We start from the raw sequence: 21,148 nt of genomic DNA on the forward strand, positions 1-21,148 counted from the left end.
ACCAATAAAATATTTCAGCCGGTATAATCTACTGTAACCACAGATAACCAAGCTCACCTGTTAGAATCAGCACTAGTGAAAGCACTATTTAACAGATTCATTTCCTCTAAATGAGAATGCTGAGGCTGTCAGAACCGAACTCGAGGTTACCAAACTGAACGTCCAATGTTGTCATCATATTAACCAGGCATCTCAACAGCTGATGCTGGAATCTGAAAATCATAAATGAAATAGAATTGCAATAGTTGGTCAAACTTATCTGTTACCTGTTGCCATGACAACCAAAGAATTCTAAAGATGCTCGGCTCAAATCTGTGCCTGCTTAAGCCTACACAGGGCTTCCATTTTAAGTTTTTTAAACTGACTGCAAAAATGTCTGACAATGAATGTAAACACTAATATAGGTTTAAGCAGGAAAAGCATTATATCTTTGTATTTTTTGAAGTCGCAAGCCAAAATCAAGCGGGGTAAATGACTTCAAACTTCCACAAATGGAAGCCCTTGGCGTAATAAAATGTATAATTTTTTTTCATATTTACATAAAAATTACTATAGTGTTTCATAGTACATAAAATTACTATAGTGAAAATTACAAGGAACATCGCAATGCGATGCAACCAGGTTTCAGCAAAAATATTTCACAGAAGCTTTGTCATGAAGGGGCATTTGTTTTTAATTGAACTTTTAGGAGGAATTATGGCTTTTTTAATATTCCTCAAACAAAAATGATTGAGAAATTTTATGTTGTCTATTCGCCTTTTTTTCCCAAATGTTTTTAGAAAGGTAAACAGTACTTTATTTTTTGCTTAATTTTTGCATTTTTGCGTCTCTTGTCATTTTCTTTTGTCAACAATATTGGCGTGTGGTGTTTTGTGCGATATCAAGAAAAGTATGTTCACAATTTTAAAAAAAAATACTTGAATGATGTCTTGGAAGAAACATGGAATTTAGTGAGCGCCAGGCACTTGATGACAAAGCTTCTGTGAAAGTTTGGTCAAAATCCATTGAGAAATGTAGGAGAAGTTGCGCACTGTAGAAATTGTTCACTATATATTCTGTATAAGGAAAAAAAAAATATACAAAGGGCCATAATTCGGTCAAATATTATCCAATCACAAAAACCCCGACAATATGTGCCAGGCACTTGATAACAAAGCTTCTAAGAAAGTTTGGCGTCAAAATCCGTTGAAAATGTAGGAGGAGTTGAGCACAGAAGAAATTGTTCTCTATATATTCTGTATAAGGAAAAAATATACAAGGGCCATAATGCGGTCAAATATTATCCAATCACAAAACCCCGACAATATGTGCCAGGCACTTGATAACAAAGCTTCTAAGAAAGTTTGGTCAAAATCCGTTGAGAAATGTAGGAGGAGTTGAGCACAGAAGAAATTGTTCACTATATATTTTATATAAGGAAAAAAAAACAAAGGGCCATAATCAGGTCAAATATTATCTAATCGCCAAACCCCGACAATATTGTGTCAGGGCACTTGATGACCAAAGCTTCTGAGAAAGTTTGGTCAAAAATCCGTTGAGAAATGTAGGAGGAGTTGAGCACAGAAGAATTGTTCACTATATATTTTATATAAGGCGAAAAAAAAACAAAGGGCCATAATTAGGTCAAATATTATCTAATCGCAAAACCCCCGACAATATGCGCCAGGGCACTTGATGACAAAGCTTCTGTGAAAGTTTGGTCAAAATCCGTTGAGAAATGTAGGAGGAGTTGCGCACAGAAGAAATTGTTTACGCCCCCCCGCCCGCCCGCCCGTCCCCACCCGCCCGACCGCCCGCCCGCCGACTACCTCAATCTAATAACCAGTTTTTTCCTTCGGAAAAACCTGGTTTTTAAAAATATAAAATATCGGAGATTATTTTTCCACTATAGTAAGGCTTAGGGCTGGGGTGAGTCATCCCCGATACTCGTTATAATCACGAATCAAAAAGTGAAAAAAATCGAGTTTGAATATTCTTAAGCCCAGAGATTGTGGATTGCCGAATTTAATTTTTTTATATACTTTCACTGTTTTCTCACCACTCTTAAAATCAAGAAAAATACTATTTGAGTATAAATCATATGAAGTTTAACTAAATACAATTTTTTCCGGTTAAAGACCATGTACCAGGAGCAGTAGTCCAGTGGTAGGACGCACGCTTAGGGATCGAGAGGTCCCGGGTTCGAACCCCACCAGGGGCACTGCTAATTTCCTTGAGCAAGAAATTTACCTGCGATTGCTTCACTTCACCCAGGTGTAAATGGGTACCTGCGAGGGTGGTATTATTCCGTTGCGCCAAAGTGTCGGCTGCACTAAGCGGAGTTAAAAGACTCCCAAGGGAGATTGATAGATAGATACCAGTAGCCCGATGACCAGGGGTAATAGCTGTAAAGTCGGTGAACGTGCGTAAGCATGAAACTTAGACTATAAAATGCAATTACTTTTTACCATGATGCTGAGCTAGGAAGTAATTGGTTTCAAAAAACAAAACAAAAATACTCCTCCAAAGAATAAAAACATAAACCTAGTTTATATGTTTAATGTTTAGTATTGTTTTTTTTTAATTTAACATGTTTTAATAACTAATGTACATGTTTTTATGGGTGTCTTGATAACAAAAAAGATTTGTGGTTCGATTTGTGATTGTAAGTGCTGAATCTTGGTTCGGATCGGATCGTCACTTATCGATCATCCACACCCAGAAACGCTTAAAAACTTGTTAAATGTAATCCAAACATTCTTGTAGACACAGGCAGCAGGTTAGATTTTTCATAGGGGGAGAATTTAATATTCTTCAGGATTGTAGTACCAGAGGTAAGGCTCCCACATTGTACAATTTTTGAACGTTTACACGACTGCTAATAAACCGAAACCGGATACCGTTAAAACGTGGTACCTCTATTGTACTATACACACCATGTATTTGAGTCGCCAAATGATGGTCTTTCTTCTATTTTTAATAACACTGTACAAATAAAGAATGCTGCAAGGCTCAATTCACGATTTCAGCACACATTTTTTGCATTTGTAACCCCATTTTTTACCCAAAATGTATATGTCACGGAGCAATTTTGCCGGTAATGCTGTGTGAGAGGGTTGTAAACACCCATTTTCCGTTTGTTTACTTTGGAATAAACCACTAGAATTGGAATAAAAATCCACAAATTACAGGCAGTGATTAAGAAATTATGTAAGACAATTATTGGTATTTCGATTAAAACGGTAAACAATATCGTAAACGTTTATGAAAAGAAATCGAAAACGAATCCGTCAAACGTGTAATCGTGGGGGTAACCAGTAAATTGTAAATATCCGTTCATACAAACCATGTATGCTCACTCATGTATTACACACTATTTATAAATATCTAAAAAATTTCTTTAAATCTTAATTTTTTCTACATCTGCCAATTTAAAAAAAATTTTTGTAAAAAAGATTTTTTGTTCCAAGAAAATTTAATTTATTATTACAAATTTTTTTAAAATTTTTTTCACGAAAATAAAAATTTTTAAAAACTTTTTACTATAAACCGTAAATATTTTTAATTATTTGCATTAAAAGTATTTACAAAATATAGTTTTACCCTTTTTAACTTATATGGGTTTTTTTTCCTAATTTTGACTCTTTAAAACCAAAAAGACATAAAATATGATATATACAGGTCGTATGTTCATTAAAACTAGATAGGATGAAAGTTCAATTAATCCAATGCTATCCATAAGAATAATATAAACTAGGATGAAAAAGATCCAATGTTTATATGAAGATCAATGTTTATATGATAATACCTTTGATGGTGGTGGAACTTTTGATCTTTGAGGCTTCTGTCTTTGTTGTAACATTGCATTTTGGGACACCGATGATGCTGGAATGGCATTTGAGGGACCAGCAAAGACTGTGACCCTGCTGATAAACTACTTCCTGTCATAAACGATAAACCACTTCTTGTAACACTGGTTCCCGTTAAACTGTTACCAGCTAGACTGGTTCCTGAAAGACTAGTGAGGCTATTTTCCAGTTAAATCATTGCCCTCAGACTGGAACTATGTAATGCACTACCAGTCAGGCTGTTCACCGGCAGACTGGTAGACAGAGAATTGCCGAGACTGGTCCCCATTAAACTAATTCCAGTAAGTCCTGAACCAGTCAAATTATTACCAGTCAATTCTGTTAGACTGGGACCCAAATTATCATGCAAGGCATTCTGTTGTAGTGAGACAAGAGCACTAACATTGGAAGCAGTCAATAATTTGAAGAAATGCCATGACCTGGTGTATTTAAGCTTTAGCTTAAACAGGGCTAATCAAAATAATATGAGCAAACTTGATAAAAGACTACCTAAGAATGCTACAAAGTTTGGTGATCATCTTTCTATTATTTCAGTAGGAAATGATGTTTCGAAGGCTTTTTCTATTTTTAGCTTAAGTGGCCCGTAAAAGGGGCTAATCAAATAAATATAAGCAAACTTGATAAAAGAGTACCCAAGAATGCTACAGACAAAGTTTGGTGATCATCCATCTACTGGTTCTGAAGTAGAAGATGTTTAAAGGTTTTTCTATTTTTAGCTCTGCTGACCCCTAAAAGGGGCCAATTGAAATGACATGAGCAAATTCAAGTGTGACTGTTACAAGGATGCTACAGACCAAATTTGAAGTAAATCTGCCCAGTAGTTTCAGAGAAGAAGACGAATGTTGACGCATGACGATGGATGACGGACGCCGGAGCATCCCCCTTAGATACTAATAGCTCACCCCGAGCCTTCGGCTCTTGTGAGCTAAAAAAGCAAATCAGAGTTATGGGACTTGTGCTAATCATCTAAGATAATCACAGACAACGAAAGTGTGAAGTTTCAATCCATTCCCTTCAGTAGTTATAGAGAGATACCAGCTTACACGCAAAAACTTAACCAAGAATATCTAAGTTGAAAAAGGGGCATAATTAAGTAAAAAAGCAAATTAGAGTTATGGGACTTGTGCCAATCATCTTAGATAATCACAGAAAATAAGTGTGTGAAGTTTCAATCCATTTCCTTCAGTAGTTATAGAGAGATACCATCATACACGCAAAAACTTAACCAAAAATTTCTAAGTCGAAAAAGGGGCATAATTATGTTAAAAAGCAAATCAGAGTTATGGGAGTTGTGCCAATCTTCTCAGATAATCACAGAGAACAAGTGTGTGAAGTTTCAATCCATTCCCTTCAGTAGTTATGGAGATACCAGCTTACATGCAAAAACTTAACCAAGAATTTCTAAGTCGAAAAAGGGGCATAATTATGTAAACAAGAGGGCCATGATGGCCCTAGATCGCTCACCTGACCCAACAAACTCATCCAAACAATTACCTAGACAAGCATTATGACCAAGTCTCATGACAGGTGTGTCAAAAATGTGACCACTACAGTGTTAACAAGGATTATCCATATTTGAGCAGTGTGACCTAGTTTTTTACCCAGGTGACCCATATTTAAACTTGACCTAGAAATCATCAAAACAAACTTTCAGACCAATTTCCAGGATACTTGGATCAAAAACAGTAGCAACTAGAGTGTTAACAAGATTTTTCTATTTTTAGCTCTGGTGACCTAGTTTCACATGCGATTTCGAACTCATCCGAGCAATTACCTAGTAAAGGATCCTGACCAAGTTTGATGATGATTGAGTCGAAAAATGTGACCACTAGAATGTTAACAAGGTTTTTCCATATTTGGGCGGTGTGACCTAGTTTTTCATCCAAGATGACCCATGTTCGTAATTGACTTAGAAATCATAAAAACAAGCTTTCCGACCAATTTACAGGATATTTGGATCAAAACAGTAGCCACTAGAGTGTTAACAAGATTTTTCTATTTTTAGCTCCTGTGACCTAGTTTTTCATCCGAGATGACCAATGTTTGAACTCATCCAAGCTATCAACTAGACAAACATCCTGACCAAGTTTGATGATGATTGAGGCAAAATTTGACCGCTAGAGTGTTAACAAGGTGTTTTTTTCTATTTTTAGCTCTTGTGACCTAGTTTTTCATCCGAGATGACCCATGTTCGAACTCATTCGAGCTATCAACTAGATAAGCATCCTGACCAAGTTTGATGATGATTGATGATGATTGAAAATGTGACCGCTAGAGTGTTTCTATTTTTAGCTCCGGTCGCCTAGTTTTTCATCTGAGATGACCATGTTCGAACACTCTGAAAATACTAAAAATATCCAGACGAAAATACCCAGTGCACAACTACACATGCTGATCAACATTCCTGTAAAGTTTCATGACTCTAGGTCAAATACTTTTTTAGTTACGTGCGACACAAAAGTGAACGGACGGACGGAAGGACGGACGGACAGATGGACGGCCGGACAAGGGTAAATCTAAATGCCCGCCACTAACATGGGGCACAAAAAGAAAGAAAAAGTTGTAACAGATTAGCTTAATGGTGATTTCAAATTTAAAAGCCTGAGCCATTGATAATGAACATTTATTTGTTGTGTATTGGTACTACAATACATTTTATGCCATTTGACACAAATTCCAATAATGTTTTCCCAACCTAATAATTGAGAATCTACCATTTAATTTTTTTTTCTTTAAGATTTTCATCATAGAGAAATTTGACTATTTTGAACATATTTTCTGTGGAGGACATAAAAAGAACTCAAGGCCTATGAAATACAATTCTCTCGAAAGTGGAGATCCCTTGTCAGCCATGAAAACAAAAGTTTTTGTTTTGTTATTTATCTTGATACCACTCGCATCACTTTTGGTCATCTTGCATATTACTTGGGTTATATAAATTGTAGTTTTCTACATATTGCTAACATTAATTTCGACATACAATTTTCTAGATCTCACTTAAATTAGTTTGCTGATACACTGATAAACTATTTTCATATTTTTACTCACATTAGTTTTAGCTATGTAGTTCTGACTCTCAAGCTCAAGTTTTTCTATCATTTCTTCTTTATCTTCTAGTGACAGTTTCTGCTGCTCTACTGTTGATCTGAGCCTATCAAATTTCTTTCCAAGTTTCTTCATCTCAGATATTTTTACAGTCAAGGTAAGATCTGCTCCCGAACCAGAGCGTCGCTTAGACATACTAACTGATGCATCAATATCAATGCTATTCTTTGATTTTCTTCTGAAAAAAGAAGTCCTTTCTGTTATAGTAAATATCATAATAATAATCTCGATGATGTATTTCCTATGTTCTTTAAGAATACAAATTTATTTTAATAAATATATCTAATATGTATATATGAAAGCAATGATTTCTGTATAGCCATCAAGAGCATTTATTTTTACAAAGAAATCTAAAAAAAATTACAAATGACAAGGATTTTTTATTGGTTTAACAGCTCATCATTCAAACATTAACAACATGTTAGGCCTGAGAATAATTAACAATTTCACAAGGGCAAAGACTTTATTTATCTATCAATTATATATAGATAAGCTTACTTAGAAGCTGGTTTATTCTCAGTATAGGTGAAGCCTACAACGGGTAAATCTTTGCCCGAGAAGTCTCTATCATATTTGTGGTCATCATACACTGGAGGATGTTTTATCTTCTCAAACTCCTCAAAGTTTGATGTATCATCCAGACTCTCTAGGTGAAGCACAAATGGTGCAGTCTCTGTAAAATAATTAATTCATACATGTACTTTATGCATTTCTTAATGTTTTATAATGTATGTAGAATTCCTTTTTTTTTTATAAACATCAATTTTTTCTGAACAAAAATGTCAAAAGCTTAGAACAGTGTTTGTTTTTATTGAACTGATTATATAATGTTTAATCAAAGCCTTACATGTAGGAAGATAAGCATGTCATACTTATAAACATCTATTCACAGCAATATTTGTATTTATCTTTTCCAGCCCTTTTTTCAATGGTTACGGGTATGAAATTATGTTATACCTATCTGAAATTTGTTCTATTAAGTCAAATAAAACTTCTGCAAATCTAAACCTTGTTAAATCTAAAATTTAAATATGTATCAATTTTTCTTTTAATATTTCAGAATTCATTTGAATAAGTACCTGTTAAATGTATCATAATATTGGTTCTATATGCTTACTAGAAAACTGTTCAATATTAATATCTAATTACGCAAGTTTATATTCTTCTTCTTACTAAATCAAATCTTAAGAAGTTTTCAATTTAATACCATTTCTAATATTATCCCAGTCTGTTTTATCAGAGAAAGCTTGTTTCCTGATTTGTTGGTAATCCAGTCTATGATCTGTGTCAATAAAAAGCTTGTTCATCAAACTTTTAGCTGCTGATGATATATCTAGTGATTGAGGATACTTCAAATATGCCTAAAAAATAATGAAAGAATATAACAGTATCACTTTAAGTTGTTTTATCAAGTGCATGTTTGAACAAACTGACTTATACATTTTCCAACAGGATAGTTATTCTAAAACTGCAACTTATAACAAAATTTTTTCTTATTAAATTTTCTTTTGCAGGATATATAGTGTCATGCATATATATATATACTAGAAAAAAAATCATCATATGAGTGCAAAACATTGAAACATTTTCTAATAAAGCCCAGTTTCAATCATTCTGATAAATAAAAAAGAATGAAATTTGTAAGGAAATAAATGTCTACCTCATAGTTCATGATATTAGAATATGTGGCCACCATGGAACCTGCGTCATCAGTGAATGGTGTTTTCCCACACAACATCTTGTACATACAGACACCTAGTGACCGCCAGTCCACCTCAACACCATAACTGTTCACTACATCATTATTCATGGCATTGAGCAGCTCTGGAGAAACATTGTCTGGTGTTCCCATCAGCATCTTTGACGATACCTGATACAAAATATTCTAACTGTTGTATGTACATTGTAAACATTATTTCACATTTCATATTACAGTGTTTGGTCAGTTATTCTATAAATACATGTACATTAAGTTAAAACAGGACATTGGTAAAACAGGTAAATGCAAATGGCTAAACTGCAATTAGAAATTAGACAAACTCTTAAGTAGCAGATGATATAAACAAACATATCAACTTACATAACTGTTACTGGAGAGTTTTGCAGCTGAACCCAAGACTACAAGTTTCACATGCCCTCGAGTATCCCTGAAAACACCAAAAACATTAAAGCATTACAAGTGCCTAAAAATTTATCTGAAAACTGATTCTGTTACTTTATTATTGAAAACTTCCCATGACTATAATATTATTATATTTACAAATTGATTTTAATAAATTTTACAAATGTGTTGTTTTAATACTATTATTCTCTGAAAATGTTTAAAATATTTAAATTTCATTAAATTTGGAAATGTTGACTTTACTTTCCAAATTGAAAAGCCACAGATTTTTAAAGGTATAGAAAATAACTTGATTGTTAGTAAAACTTGACAGTATAACCAGTTTCACAGTACATGTTTTTATTTCATTGCTTTTGTTTATTTCTATAAACTTCTAACGAAATCTGTGAGGTAATACTAAATGCTTATAAGTTCACCAGTATCTGAGTCATAAACCTGCTATTTCCCTTTATCAGATTCCTCATTTATAAAGGAAGTTTATATCAAACAATATACCTATGAACATATCCCATTAGCAAGTCACCGTCAGCATGGAAGTCCATCACAAGGGACAATGTATGAGCATCCTTGAGAGCGTAGTGCAGCTTAGTGATCCATGGACTGGTAGCATGAGCCATTATCTCTTTCTCTTCATATATCCGAGACATAACCTGTAACCGATGACGGTACAAAACAAAACACTGTTAATAAACTTAATCCATGTGTAAATAAAACACATATTGTCTTTAAACAAGAGGGCCATGATGGCCCTAGATCACTCACCTGAATTATCAAACTCATCCAAACAATTGCCTAGAAAAGCATTCTGACCAAGTCTCATGACAGGTGAGTCAAAAATGTGACCACTACAGTGTTAACAAGGATTATCCATATTTGAGCAGTGCGACCTAGTTTTTTACCCAGGTGACACATATTCAAACTTGATCTAGAAATCATTAAAACAAACTTTCAGACCAATTTCCAGGATACTTGGATCAAAACAGTAGCAACTAGAGTGTTAACAAGATTTTTCTTATTTTAGCTCCGGTTACCTAGTTTCACATGCGATTTCGAACTCATCCAAGCAATTACCTAGACAAGCATCCTGACCAAGTTTGATGATAACTGAGTCCAAAATGTCACCACTAGAATGTTAACAAGGTTTTTCCATATTTGGGCAGTGTGACCTAGTTTTTCATCCAAGATGACCCATGTTTGATCTTGACTTAGAAATCATCAAAGCAAACTTTCAGCCCAATTAACAGAATATTTGGATCACAACAGTAGCCACTAGAGTGTTAACAAGATTTTCTATTTTTAGCTCCTGTGACCTAGTTTTTCATCCGAAATGTCCCATGTTCAATTATTCCCCAGCAATGACCTAGACAAGTTTCCTGACCAAGTTTGATGACAATTGAGTCAAAATTGTGACCACTAGAGTGTTGACAAGATTTTCTATTTTTAGCTCCTGTGAGCCTAGTTTTTTCATCCAAGATGACCCCTGTTTTCCATCTCATCCGAGCAATACCCAGACAAGCATTTTGATCAAGTTTGATGATGATTGATGCAGAAATGTGACCACTATAGTCTTAACAAGGTTTTTCTATTTTTAGCTCCGGTGACCTACTTTTTCATCCGAGATGACCCATGTTTCGAACTCATCCGAGCCATCACCTAGACAAACATCTTGACCAAGTTTGATGATGACTGATGCTAAATGTGACCGCTAGAGTTGTTAACAAGGTTTATCTATTTTTAGCTCCGGTGACCTACTTTTTCATCACGAGATGACCCATGTTCGAACTCATCTGAAGCTATCACCTAGACAAGCATCTTGACCAAGTTTGATGATGATTGATGCAAAAATGTGACCGCTAGAGTGTTCACAAGGTTTTTTCTATTTTTAGCTCCGGCGAACCTACTTTTTCATCCGAGATGACCATGTTCGAACTAATCTCAGCTATCAAACTAGATAAGCATCCTGACCAAGTTTGATGATTATTGATGCAAAAATGTGACCGCTAGAGTGTTAAACAAGGTTTTTCTATTTAGAGTCCGGTGACCTAGTTTTTTCATCCGAGATGACCCATATTCGACCTTCATCCGAGCTATTATCTAAACAAGCATCCTGACAAGTTTTGATGATGATTGGGTCAAAAATGTGACCACTAGAGTGTTCACAAGTTTTTTCTATTTTTAGCTCCTGTGACCTAGTTTTTCATCAGAAATGACCTATGTTCGAAATCATCCAAGCAATGACTAGAAAAGCATTCCTGACCAAGTTTTTGATGATGATTGGTTTAAAAATGTGACCACTAGAGTGTTCACAAAGGTTTTTCTATTTATAGCTCCTGTGACTACTTTTTCATCCGAGATGACCGTTTTTCAAACTCATTCGAGCTATCACCTAGAAAAACATCCTGATTAAGTTTAATGATGATTGGGTCAAAAATGTGACCTCTAGAGTGTTCACAAGGTTTTTTATTATTTTAGCTCTTGTGACCTAGTTTTTCCATCCGAAATGACCCAGTTTGGAACGCATCCGAGCAAATTGACTTAACAAGCATCCTGACAAAGTTTGATGATGATTGAGTCATAAGTGTTCACAAGCAATTGTGGACGTATGATGGAACAAAAACAGACGACAGACATTCACCCTATCTAAAAGCTCACAAAATCATCAAACAATGACCAAATTCCAACTTGACCTGCCCCATTCCTTTAACATATCCTATGTCAAATTTGAGTTGAATAATTGTAACACTGTTGGGTTACATAATGAACAGAAACTGTAAATTTCATATTATTTTTCAAAGTGAAAGGGGCATAACTCTGCCCCAAAAATCATTGAAACCATGACCAAATTCAAACTTGGCCTGCACATTCCTTTGACAATATCCATATGTCAAGTTTGAGTTGAATGGTGTTGTACATTGGGGAGTTTAATGAACGGAAACTGAAAATTTCATATTATTTTTCAAAGTAAAAGGGGCATAACTCTGCAAAAATCATCGAACCATGACCAAATTTGAAACTTGACCTGTATTTTCTCATGACATATCAATATGTCAAGTTTGAGTTGAATGTGTTGTACCGTTGGGGAGATAATGAACAGAAACTGAAAATTTTCATATTATTTTTCAAAGTAAAAGGGGCATAAACTCTGCCAAAAATCATCGAACCATGACCAATTTCGAACTTGACCTGTATTTTCTCATGACATATCAATATGTTCAATTTTTGAATTTTTGAATGTTTTGAAACCGTTTGGGAGATAATGAAAAGGAAACTGAAAAATTTCATATTATTTTTCAATGTAAAAGGGGCATAACTCTGCCAAAAATCATCGAACCATGACAAATTTCGAACTTGACCTGTATTTTTCTTCATGACATATCCATATGTCAATTTTGAATTGATGTTTTTGAACCGTTTGGGAGATAATGAACGGAAACTGAAAATTTCATATATTTTTCAATGTAAAAAAGGGGCATAACTCTGCCAAAAATCATCGAACCATGACTAATTTCAAACTTGACCTGTATTTTCTCATGACATATCCATATGTCAAATTTGAGTTCAATATGTGCAAGGGTTATTAAGATAATGAACGGAAACTGATGATGACGGAAGGACGGAATGACGGAACAGGGTAACACTATATGCCCCTGCCATTATATGGCGGGGGCATAAAAAGTTTTTCTTCAGGAGTAGTCCGGACAAACTTTTAAATACAAGAACCGGTTGAACCGGATTTAAGAGTTATGTCCCGGACAAAGTTCAAAGTGTAAAAATAAACAAAGGGGAATTATTCAAAAATTAGGCAAGGCAGAGTTACAGTTCTTGTGCACTGCACACCTACTCAATGAGATCTATCTACCTACAAAGTTTCATGTTGATACCTCTTGTTGTTTAAAAGTTATGTCCCGGACAAGAAAAGGGGACGGACGGACGGACGGACAAGGCGGCGACTATATGAACCCCCGAAATTTTTCGGGGAGCATAAAAAAGAATTAAAGGGATATAACTCCGACAAATATCATTTAAGCATAAAAAGCCGATGAGATGCACAACTAGACTTGGTACTGATCATTCCTGTAAAGTTCGGATGAAATTGCACCAGTAGTTTCAGACGGACAGACAGACAGACAATGGAGAAGTGATCCCTTTATGTAGTCATTACTCCATAGAGGCGACACAAAAATCTCTAGTATTGTTTTTATTTGTCTTCCTTTCAGACTATAATGGTGGGTCTGGTACAAGGCAATATTTATGCCAAAATTACTTTCAAAGTGCATAAAGCTATAAAATTATATCTGCTGCAAAAGTTCTTGTTTGAATTTTAAAAGTGAATGCTTCCAATATGCCTATATGAAAGAGAAATGGAAGTGTATTGCCTTAAAAGCGGATGGCGCAGACATGAAATTATTCTATAAATGGTTAAAACAATACTTTAAAGTTAAACAGCAGTATAATATTTTGTTGCGGAACATTTTATTCTGTTAATATACAATATTTATGTGTGTTAATTTACAGAGACATTCTATTTTTGGGAATCAACCATAATATTATTGAAACAATACAATTTTACTGTTGAATTTTTTTTTTAAATATTTCATACGATATAGCTTTATACAAATGTACCCTTTAGTTTAACAATACAGTCGACTCCACTTATAAAGAACTCGCTTATAACGAATTATCGGTAATAGCCAACAAAGTCTGAAATCCCCGGCCGATTCCTTCTTTATTTTATATTAAATCCAATCGCTTAATACGTACTCGCTTATAACGAATTTTCTGCTATAGCGAACCATTTTTTCAAGTCCCAAACGGCGAAAACATGTAAAGGTAGCACTCCACAGTTAATTTCAAGTTCCTGCCGTCATGCATGCTGTATAAAAGCAATGTTTACAAAAAATGGCGGCCTTGACATTCATAATCAACAGCATGTGATTTCTGGCCATGTTTTCGAATTTGCCAGTGATCATATTAGATGTCACAAAAACAAATTTTATGCTGAAAATGCATTTTAAAGACAATCAGTCATTTAAATCCAGAATATTCACTATATCCAAGAAATCCTCCCTGGCCATTCGAAGCTGTGGCTTACATTACTGTGGTGTGCTACCAAAATTCCAAACTCCTCACACTGATTACCTCCCTTGGCAGAATTGTAACTGTACTGATAAGGGGAGATCACTGCGTAGGAGATTGCCAAAATTCATCGAACAAACTGTTTTGATTGAAATATCGGGATGCGCTCGATTAAAGATCAGTACATAAATACCGGTAAAATGTTCTCACAAAATATTGCAAATCAATTGCTTTGTTACGGTAAGTTTAGCACCCTAAGTAATTATAAAATATATTACAATAAAAAGCTGCTAATGCCCGATAATTACCAAAAAATCGATTTTCTGTATGCAATGTTAACCAAACAGTTACAAACAAGTAGCAAAATAAGTGTTTAAATGCTTATTTAAATGCTATGCAGACCGCAAGTACGAGGGATGATCAAAAATAAACCGGACTGTGACTGTCAATTGAAAATTTTTCAACCTATCAATTATTGTTATATATCACACTTAATCGGAAAACAATACCTGTAAACTGATACTATATCTTATCTGATAATGCAAATAGCTTGTCCGTAACAGCAAATTCAAAAACCATGGTAACGCACACCCGGCGCAGTGCGTAAATTCGCCTTGACAGCAGGCGCTTTAAGCTGCGTATATTTAACAATATGGCACATTTAGATTTCAAAATACGCCAAAACGTCATGAACCATATCTTTGACGTTGTCAGAAAAATTAACTTCATTTAAACCATATTTATATTTGCAATCACAATTCAAACGTCACATGCTAATGAAATACTCCCGTTAAAACAATGTCGTCGGAATGTCTCGAAAATCGATCAATAAGAAAAAAATGTCAAAAGAAAGACAAGAAACTGTTTAAAACGTAGAAAAAGATTACGGCTATCAAGGGAAAAGTTCCAGAAAGCCACAGCATATTTTTATTAGCATAATGAATTAAGAAAGGATAATAGAGAAATAGAAAACAAGTAAGGGAGGGACAGAAAAAAGAAATTTTCCAGGACGTTGGTGACGTCAATCGCCAAGACGTTGAGAAATGACAGCCTATTGACTGCGGACATTGTCAACGATGTTCGACAGTAGCTACGGTACGGTGCAGTCAACTCTAAGCATTTTAAAATGATAATAGTTAATGCATTAATTACATATATTGTATTCTTGGTTTACAATTGTATCAATTATTTTCTTATTTTACGCAGTAGTTTTATGGAGAAATTGTGTCAACAATTAGACAGTCACTGTTCAAAATCGGCTAGGCGTTTTATTTATTTTAAAATAATGACAATTTTGTTCATAGTTGTTTTACTCTTTTATTTTTTCTTATGTATGATACATTATCATTCAGCAACATTATTTGTAGTACATAATATGGTTTATTGCATGTGCGTTTTTTCCAACAATCAAGTTAACAGAAGGAAAGAACGGAAATTTGCGTCATTACAGGAGTTCTTTATCATCATTCATTATTTTACAATACAATATGATACCCACTTGTACAGAAATATATATAGGCAGTGGATCCGCCGCATCAACAACATGACTGTTCCACGTATTTGCCTACTCCGTGAATGAGTAAAATGCTGCTCCATTAAGACAAATACGCTTGTGACGTCGTTAACGTCAATTTCAAAGTTATACCGTGCGCCGCATTGCTTTACATATACATGCCGATAACAGCATAACTTTTTTCTTTGTTTATATTTCTTGTTGGTATTTTTTGTATCATTCAGGGGATAGATTCCGATTTATTTTCTGTGTATTTTTATGTAAATTCATTTAAAAGGTAAAGAATCATTTACAAAGTCCGGTTAATTTTTGATCATCCCTCGTATAATTTAATTATTTACTTTTCTAGATGTCACTTGAAACAAGATTAAATCTGTCTGAAACTGATATTGTGAATCAAATTAGAATGAGATCATCCAGCGATGACAGCGACGTACAAGAAATTCAGCCAGTGTCTGTGGATTTTTAGTGCCATAGATACTGTCCGAACATTTTTGGGAGATCGCGAGCCGGATGAAAAATTGTACAAGTGTTGCTCAGAGCTTGAGACATTTCGTTATGAAGAGAAAACAATAAAATACTAGAAATGTGTCCATAGGACACGGATGCCCCCACACGCCACTGTTCTGTCAATCTTATGACTCTAGGTCAAATATTTTTTGGACTACATGTGCCACAAGTTGAAAACTAAAAATCAACAAAGGGCCATAATTCTGTTAAATTTGGTCGCAGCAAAAATTCCTACCTTTACTACCATCTACACATTAAGGTTGTTAATCCCTGGAAGTTAAAGCAAAATCTGCCATCCGGTTTAAGAGGAGTTGCGTTCACAAAATTTCTACATAGTATATAATGAAAAAAACAACAAAGGGCCATAATTCTGTTAAATTTGGTTGCAGCGAAAATTCCTTCCTTTACTGCCATCTACACATAAAGGTTGTTCATCCTTGGAAGTTTAAGCAAAATCTGCCATCCAGTTTAAGAGGAGTTGCATTCACAAAATTTCTATATAGTATATAGTGAAAAAATCAACAAAGGGCCATAATTCTGTAAAATTTGGTCGCAGCAAAAATTCCTTCCTTAACTACCATCTTCACCTTAAGGTTGTTCATCCCTGTAAGTTTAAGCAAAATCTGCCTTGGGTTTAAGAGGAGTTGCGTTCACAAAATTTCTACATAGTATATAGTGAAAAAATCAACAAAGGGCCATAATTCTGTTAAATTTGGTCGCAGCAAAAATTCCTTCCTTTACTACCATCTACACATTAAGGTTGTTCATCCCTGTAAGTTTAAGCAAAATCTGCCATGCGGTTTAAGAGGAGTTGTGTTCACAAAATTTCTACATAGTTATAATATAGTGAAAAAATCAACAAAGGGCCATAATTCTGTTAAATTTGGTCGCAGCAAAAATTCCTTCCTTTACTACCATCTACACATTAAGGTTGTTCATCCCTGTAAGTTTAAGCAAAATCTGCCATCCGGTTTAAGAGGAGTTGCGTTCACAAGATTTCGGGACGTATGGACGGACGGACTGACTGATGGACGGACGGACGGACTGACGGACGGACGGACAAGTGCAACGCTATATGCTCCCACATTGTGGGGGCATAAAAACTGATTTCTTTACATGTAACTTTTATCACGTATCTTAATTATAATATTAATCCGTGCTTTATAAACATATATATATATGTAGATGCGTTCATGTAGTTCAAAATTTTGCTTGGATTAAATGTATAAATTATGCATATAAAATTTGAAACTTTTGTCTACAATTAATCAAATACATGTACATAATATATTGTTAAATAAAATGTCCCGCATCAAATAACCGCTGCCGTAATATAGCGATATCATCGGTGACCGGTGACAGATATGGCTTTTTCCTGGCAAACTTGCCCGCCCACACAAATCAAGGAAAGTTGTTGTTTTTTCGCTTTTAGCGAACTTCGGATATAACGAACGATATTTTAATGTCCCATTGAGTTCGTTATAAGCGGAGTCGACTGTATTTAGAAATATCCATAAAATAAAAACTTTATACAAGTCATCAGTATGTTTTCAAAATTTATTTAAACATGCTCGGTTAAACTTTCATTTGAAAATGCAAGTAATTTGATCCAAAGGTAACTCGAATTTCAAGGGACTTGGCATTTTACTTCAAAACAAACAAATTCCAGTAATGCTGCCATTACGTTTACATTCGTACATGTATATACATGTGCCTAATTGATTTATTATGTCCAAAGTAGTAGGTTTGTTATTGTTGATAACAGCAATGCTTGAAATGATGGTTAATCACTTATAACTACAAATTATAAATGAACAGAAAGATATTATTTAAAATTAAATCTATATTAATAGTAAAACACAATACATCTATATTAATAGTGAAACACAATACATCTAATTATTAGTAGTGAAACATAAACCCAAACAGTTGTAGCAATGATATAAATGCAAATCAAGTTGGTCAGTATTCATCAGTAATAATATTAAGCACATGTTTACAATAATTCATTACTATAGAAGTACAATAACTAAATGAAATGAAAATATGTTGGGCTTTAATCGACAGGACCAAAAACTCCTTTCCACTAAAAAAAAGTTTTAATAAGTCAAAATTTGACCTTAAGCGGAGTACAAATACAAAGATAAAGAAGGAAATTTGACGGGAATTTATAAATTCTTCGACTAACATGGAATTTTGCGTACGCCATAATGACTTATTGAGAGTCAACTGTATTTAAAATGTGAATTCATTCATGAAATTAGTTTATGTGATTTATAACACTTTCAACAATAATATAAAATCTCACATAACTTGTCATTTCATATAATTATAGAGAATATTTGTTTGTTTTTATGTAAAGACTCTTAAAATAATAAATAAATGTTTTTACTAATGTCTAGCACAACATAAGAAAAAATATCACTCCTTAAAACTGCACGCCTCCAGATGAGCCAAAATATTTCAAGAAAATCAATATTGAGAAAAATGCACTAAACTTTTAAGAAAGGTAAAAACATTCAAGGTACAAGTTATATTTAACATGTTATATACGGTTAACACCGATTTTGCAGTATTTTATTGCCATATTTCTACTGCATTACTAACGCATAAACTTGGGCTGTTTTTGCATATGTTGACCACTTTTTGGTAACTTTCGTGGATTGTAAGTGCCAATTGAAATATGTAAATTACTTAATTTGTTCATCTCACATTATTTTACTTTTAAATATATTTCCAAAATTTTCATGAAAATTAACATGAATCTGGAGGCGTGCTGCTTTAATGAGAAATAAAGTATCTTTATGTGAAAATAAATACATTTATCTAGTGTCATATCAATAATGCTGCCATTAAAATAGTTTCAATTTCAGAATTCTAGGATGGAAATCAAAGTGCTACATCACAGTCCAATCTTGTTTGGGTTTTATGGTACATTAACAAAAAATATGTGTACATTGTGTCAATTCAAACTGTAATATTATTTGCTATCACACTGACATTTTCTAAATTATCTCTGAAAGGCATAATAATAACATACATAAATATATGAAACAAAACTTCCAGAAAATGTTCAAACCCTGGACGACAATTGAACAATAATTGAAAATATTGCAGACTCTTGTGTCAATTTGACTTTCATACAAATAATGGAGAGCCCAACATCTCTCACAATCCCAGGTAAAAGTTTTAGTAGTATTCAACCTTCTACTATAAAAGCACTGACAACAGGTTTACATATGCAATAAAAGTATTAACAAGCTTTCTTGTCCAGATTGTTTTGTTCAAAATTATTTCTTCCCTATTAAACTTATTTTATCCATCAGCTGAATGATATCAAACATATCTTTGTCAATAATTGAAAGTTTGTAAAAACTAGGATGAAATGGTATCTCTACTTCCTCCATTTGGTCACCTTGTTTTTTTATTAAATGTCTACTTGCTTCATGCTGATAGAGTTTCAAGGCATCTTCACCTACAATTTTATGAAAATTTGACAGTGGCAATTCATATTCAAGTCTGTCTCTGAATTTCTCACCAAAGACATCTGATACTTGATAGAAGTCAAAATTTAATGCCAGCCACACCAATACCAGAGTTTTTATGCTCAATGACCCATTTGGACAAATAGGTATGTAATTACTTTCAAGGAGTACATCTTTGCTACAACAGTACATGTAGATCTTAACCTTTTCATTTGTAGCTAAAAAAGATGGAATTAACTCATCTCTATTACTTTCCTCACAGAATGCATTTGTAATTGTCTGTGCTATAGCTTGAGCCTCTGCTTCTTCTTGCCTACATAACTGTTTGTCACCTGCCTTTTCATGACATTTAACCTCAACAAATGAAAAGCTAGAACTTGAACTAACACTGGCATCGGAATCACTGTCGTAATGTTCTGCTTGATGTCTGGTTGATCTTCTAGCTTCATCATATTCTTTGTTCACAGTGACGGTACATTTATTTAAAATCATATCAGCATTACCATGCCAAACTTCAATATTTCCTGAAATGGTAAATTATAGAGGATACTGAATGAGTGTAGGTTTAATACTAAATTTATTGAAATAGTTGAATAAAATCATATTGATTTATTCATTGAGTTCAATAAATTTAGTATTGAATCTACATGAATATAATATAATAAAATATTCTATTTATCACATAATTATAAACAAGATTGCATTTGTAAAAAATGCCATGCCACCGCATAAATACAACACTAAATAGTAATGTAGGAACACATTTTTTTTGTTTCTATACAGATTGCCATAATGCTAAGATCACTTGCCTATCTGTTATTATAAGATTAGTACCTTAAGACAATAAGATTTTTAATTTTTTACTTTATGACATAGTGACTGAAAATCAATGATCCCCAGGGACTGGGCCAATTTTGACCCCATGGCTTTAATTTGTATAATCTTGCTAAAGGTTCACTACACAATGTTTACTGCAAAATGTCTCACCTCTAGCCTTTGTCAATTAGAGAAGATGATTTTTTTAAAGTTTTTACTATATACATGTAAGGAAAACCTATGACCCCGGGGCAGGGCTAGTTTTGACACTAGCGGCAAAATTTGAACAACTTTGGTAGAGTACCTATAGATGATATCATATACCAAATATCAAAGCTCTAAGCCTTGTACCTTCAGACAATAAGATTTTTTAATTTTTTACTATATGTACATAGTGATTATCAATGACCCCCGGGGGTGGGGCCAATTTTGACCCCAGGGCTATAATTTGTTCAATCTTGCTAGAGGTTCACTACATAATGTTTCATGCAAAATATCTAACCTCTAGCCTTTGTCAATTTAGAGAAGATGATTTTTTAAGTTTTTACTATATACATATGAGGAAAACCTATGACCCCCGGGGCAGGGCTAATTTTGACACTAGAGGCAAAATTTGAACAACTTTGGTAGAGTACCTTTAGATAATAACACATACCAAATATCAAACCTCTAA

The 21,148-nt window shown here is 34.0% G+C and overlaps 2 protein-coding genes across 2 annotated transcripts; both read right to left on the reverse strand.

Annotated features, from left to right (window-relative positions):
- Positions 1–3,800: 3,800 nt before the first annotated feature.
- On the reverse strand, positions 3,801–9,721 carry LOC132758411 (citron rho-interacting kinase-like). The gene is made up of 7 exons (XM_060750082.1): positions 9,571–9,721; positions 9,034–9,100; positions 8,614–8,823; positions 8,161–8,314; positions 7,452–7,626; positions 6,897–7,131; positions 3,801–3,997 (listed from the first exon to the last, which is right to left on the reverse strand). The coding sequence occupies exons 1-7, from the start codon at positions 9,690–9,692 to the stop codon at positions 3,971–3,973; spliced, it is 990 nt and encodes a 329-aa protein (XP_060606065.1). The 5' UTR covers positions 9,693–9,721; the 3' UTR covers positions 3,801–3,970.
- Positions 9,722–17,854: 8,133 nt separating this feature from the next.
- Positions 17,855–20,184, reverse strand: LOC132758410 (uncharacterized; the record flags this gene model as incomplete). The annotated part of the gene is given in 1 exon segment (XM_060750081.1): positions 17,855–20,184. A coding segment is annotated over 1 exon segment (720 nt), but the record flags the coding sequence as incomplete, so codon positions are not given.
- Between the last annotated feature and the right edge of the window lie 964 nt (positions 20,185–21,148).

Source organism: Ruditapes philippinarum, unplaced genomic scaffold (genome assembly GCF_026571515.1).
Source record: "Ruditapes philippinarum isolate M1 unplaced genomic scaffold, ASM2657151v2 ctg11808_1_1_1_1, whole genome shotgun sequence".
NCBI classification, from domain to species: domain Eukaryota; kingdom Metazoa; phylum Mollusca; class Bivalvia; order Venerida; family Veneridae; genus Ruditapes; species Ruditapes philippinarum.

Excerpts from the sequence above, each read along its gene's own strand:
- LOC132758411 (XM_060750082.1), bottom strand. The coding sequence starts at position 9,692 with ATGGCTCATGCTACCAGTCCATGGATCACTAAGCTGCACTACGCTCTC. Across the intron at positions 7,627-8,160 it reads CTGGGATAATATTAGAAATG|AGACTGCACCATTTGTGCTT; the intron begins GTATTAAATTGA and ends ATTATTTTACAG. Across the intron at positions 3,998-6,896 it reads ACTACATAGCTAAAACTAAT|TCTTTCAGGAACCAGTCTAG; the intron begins GTGAGTAAAAAT and ends TAGCCTCACTAG.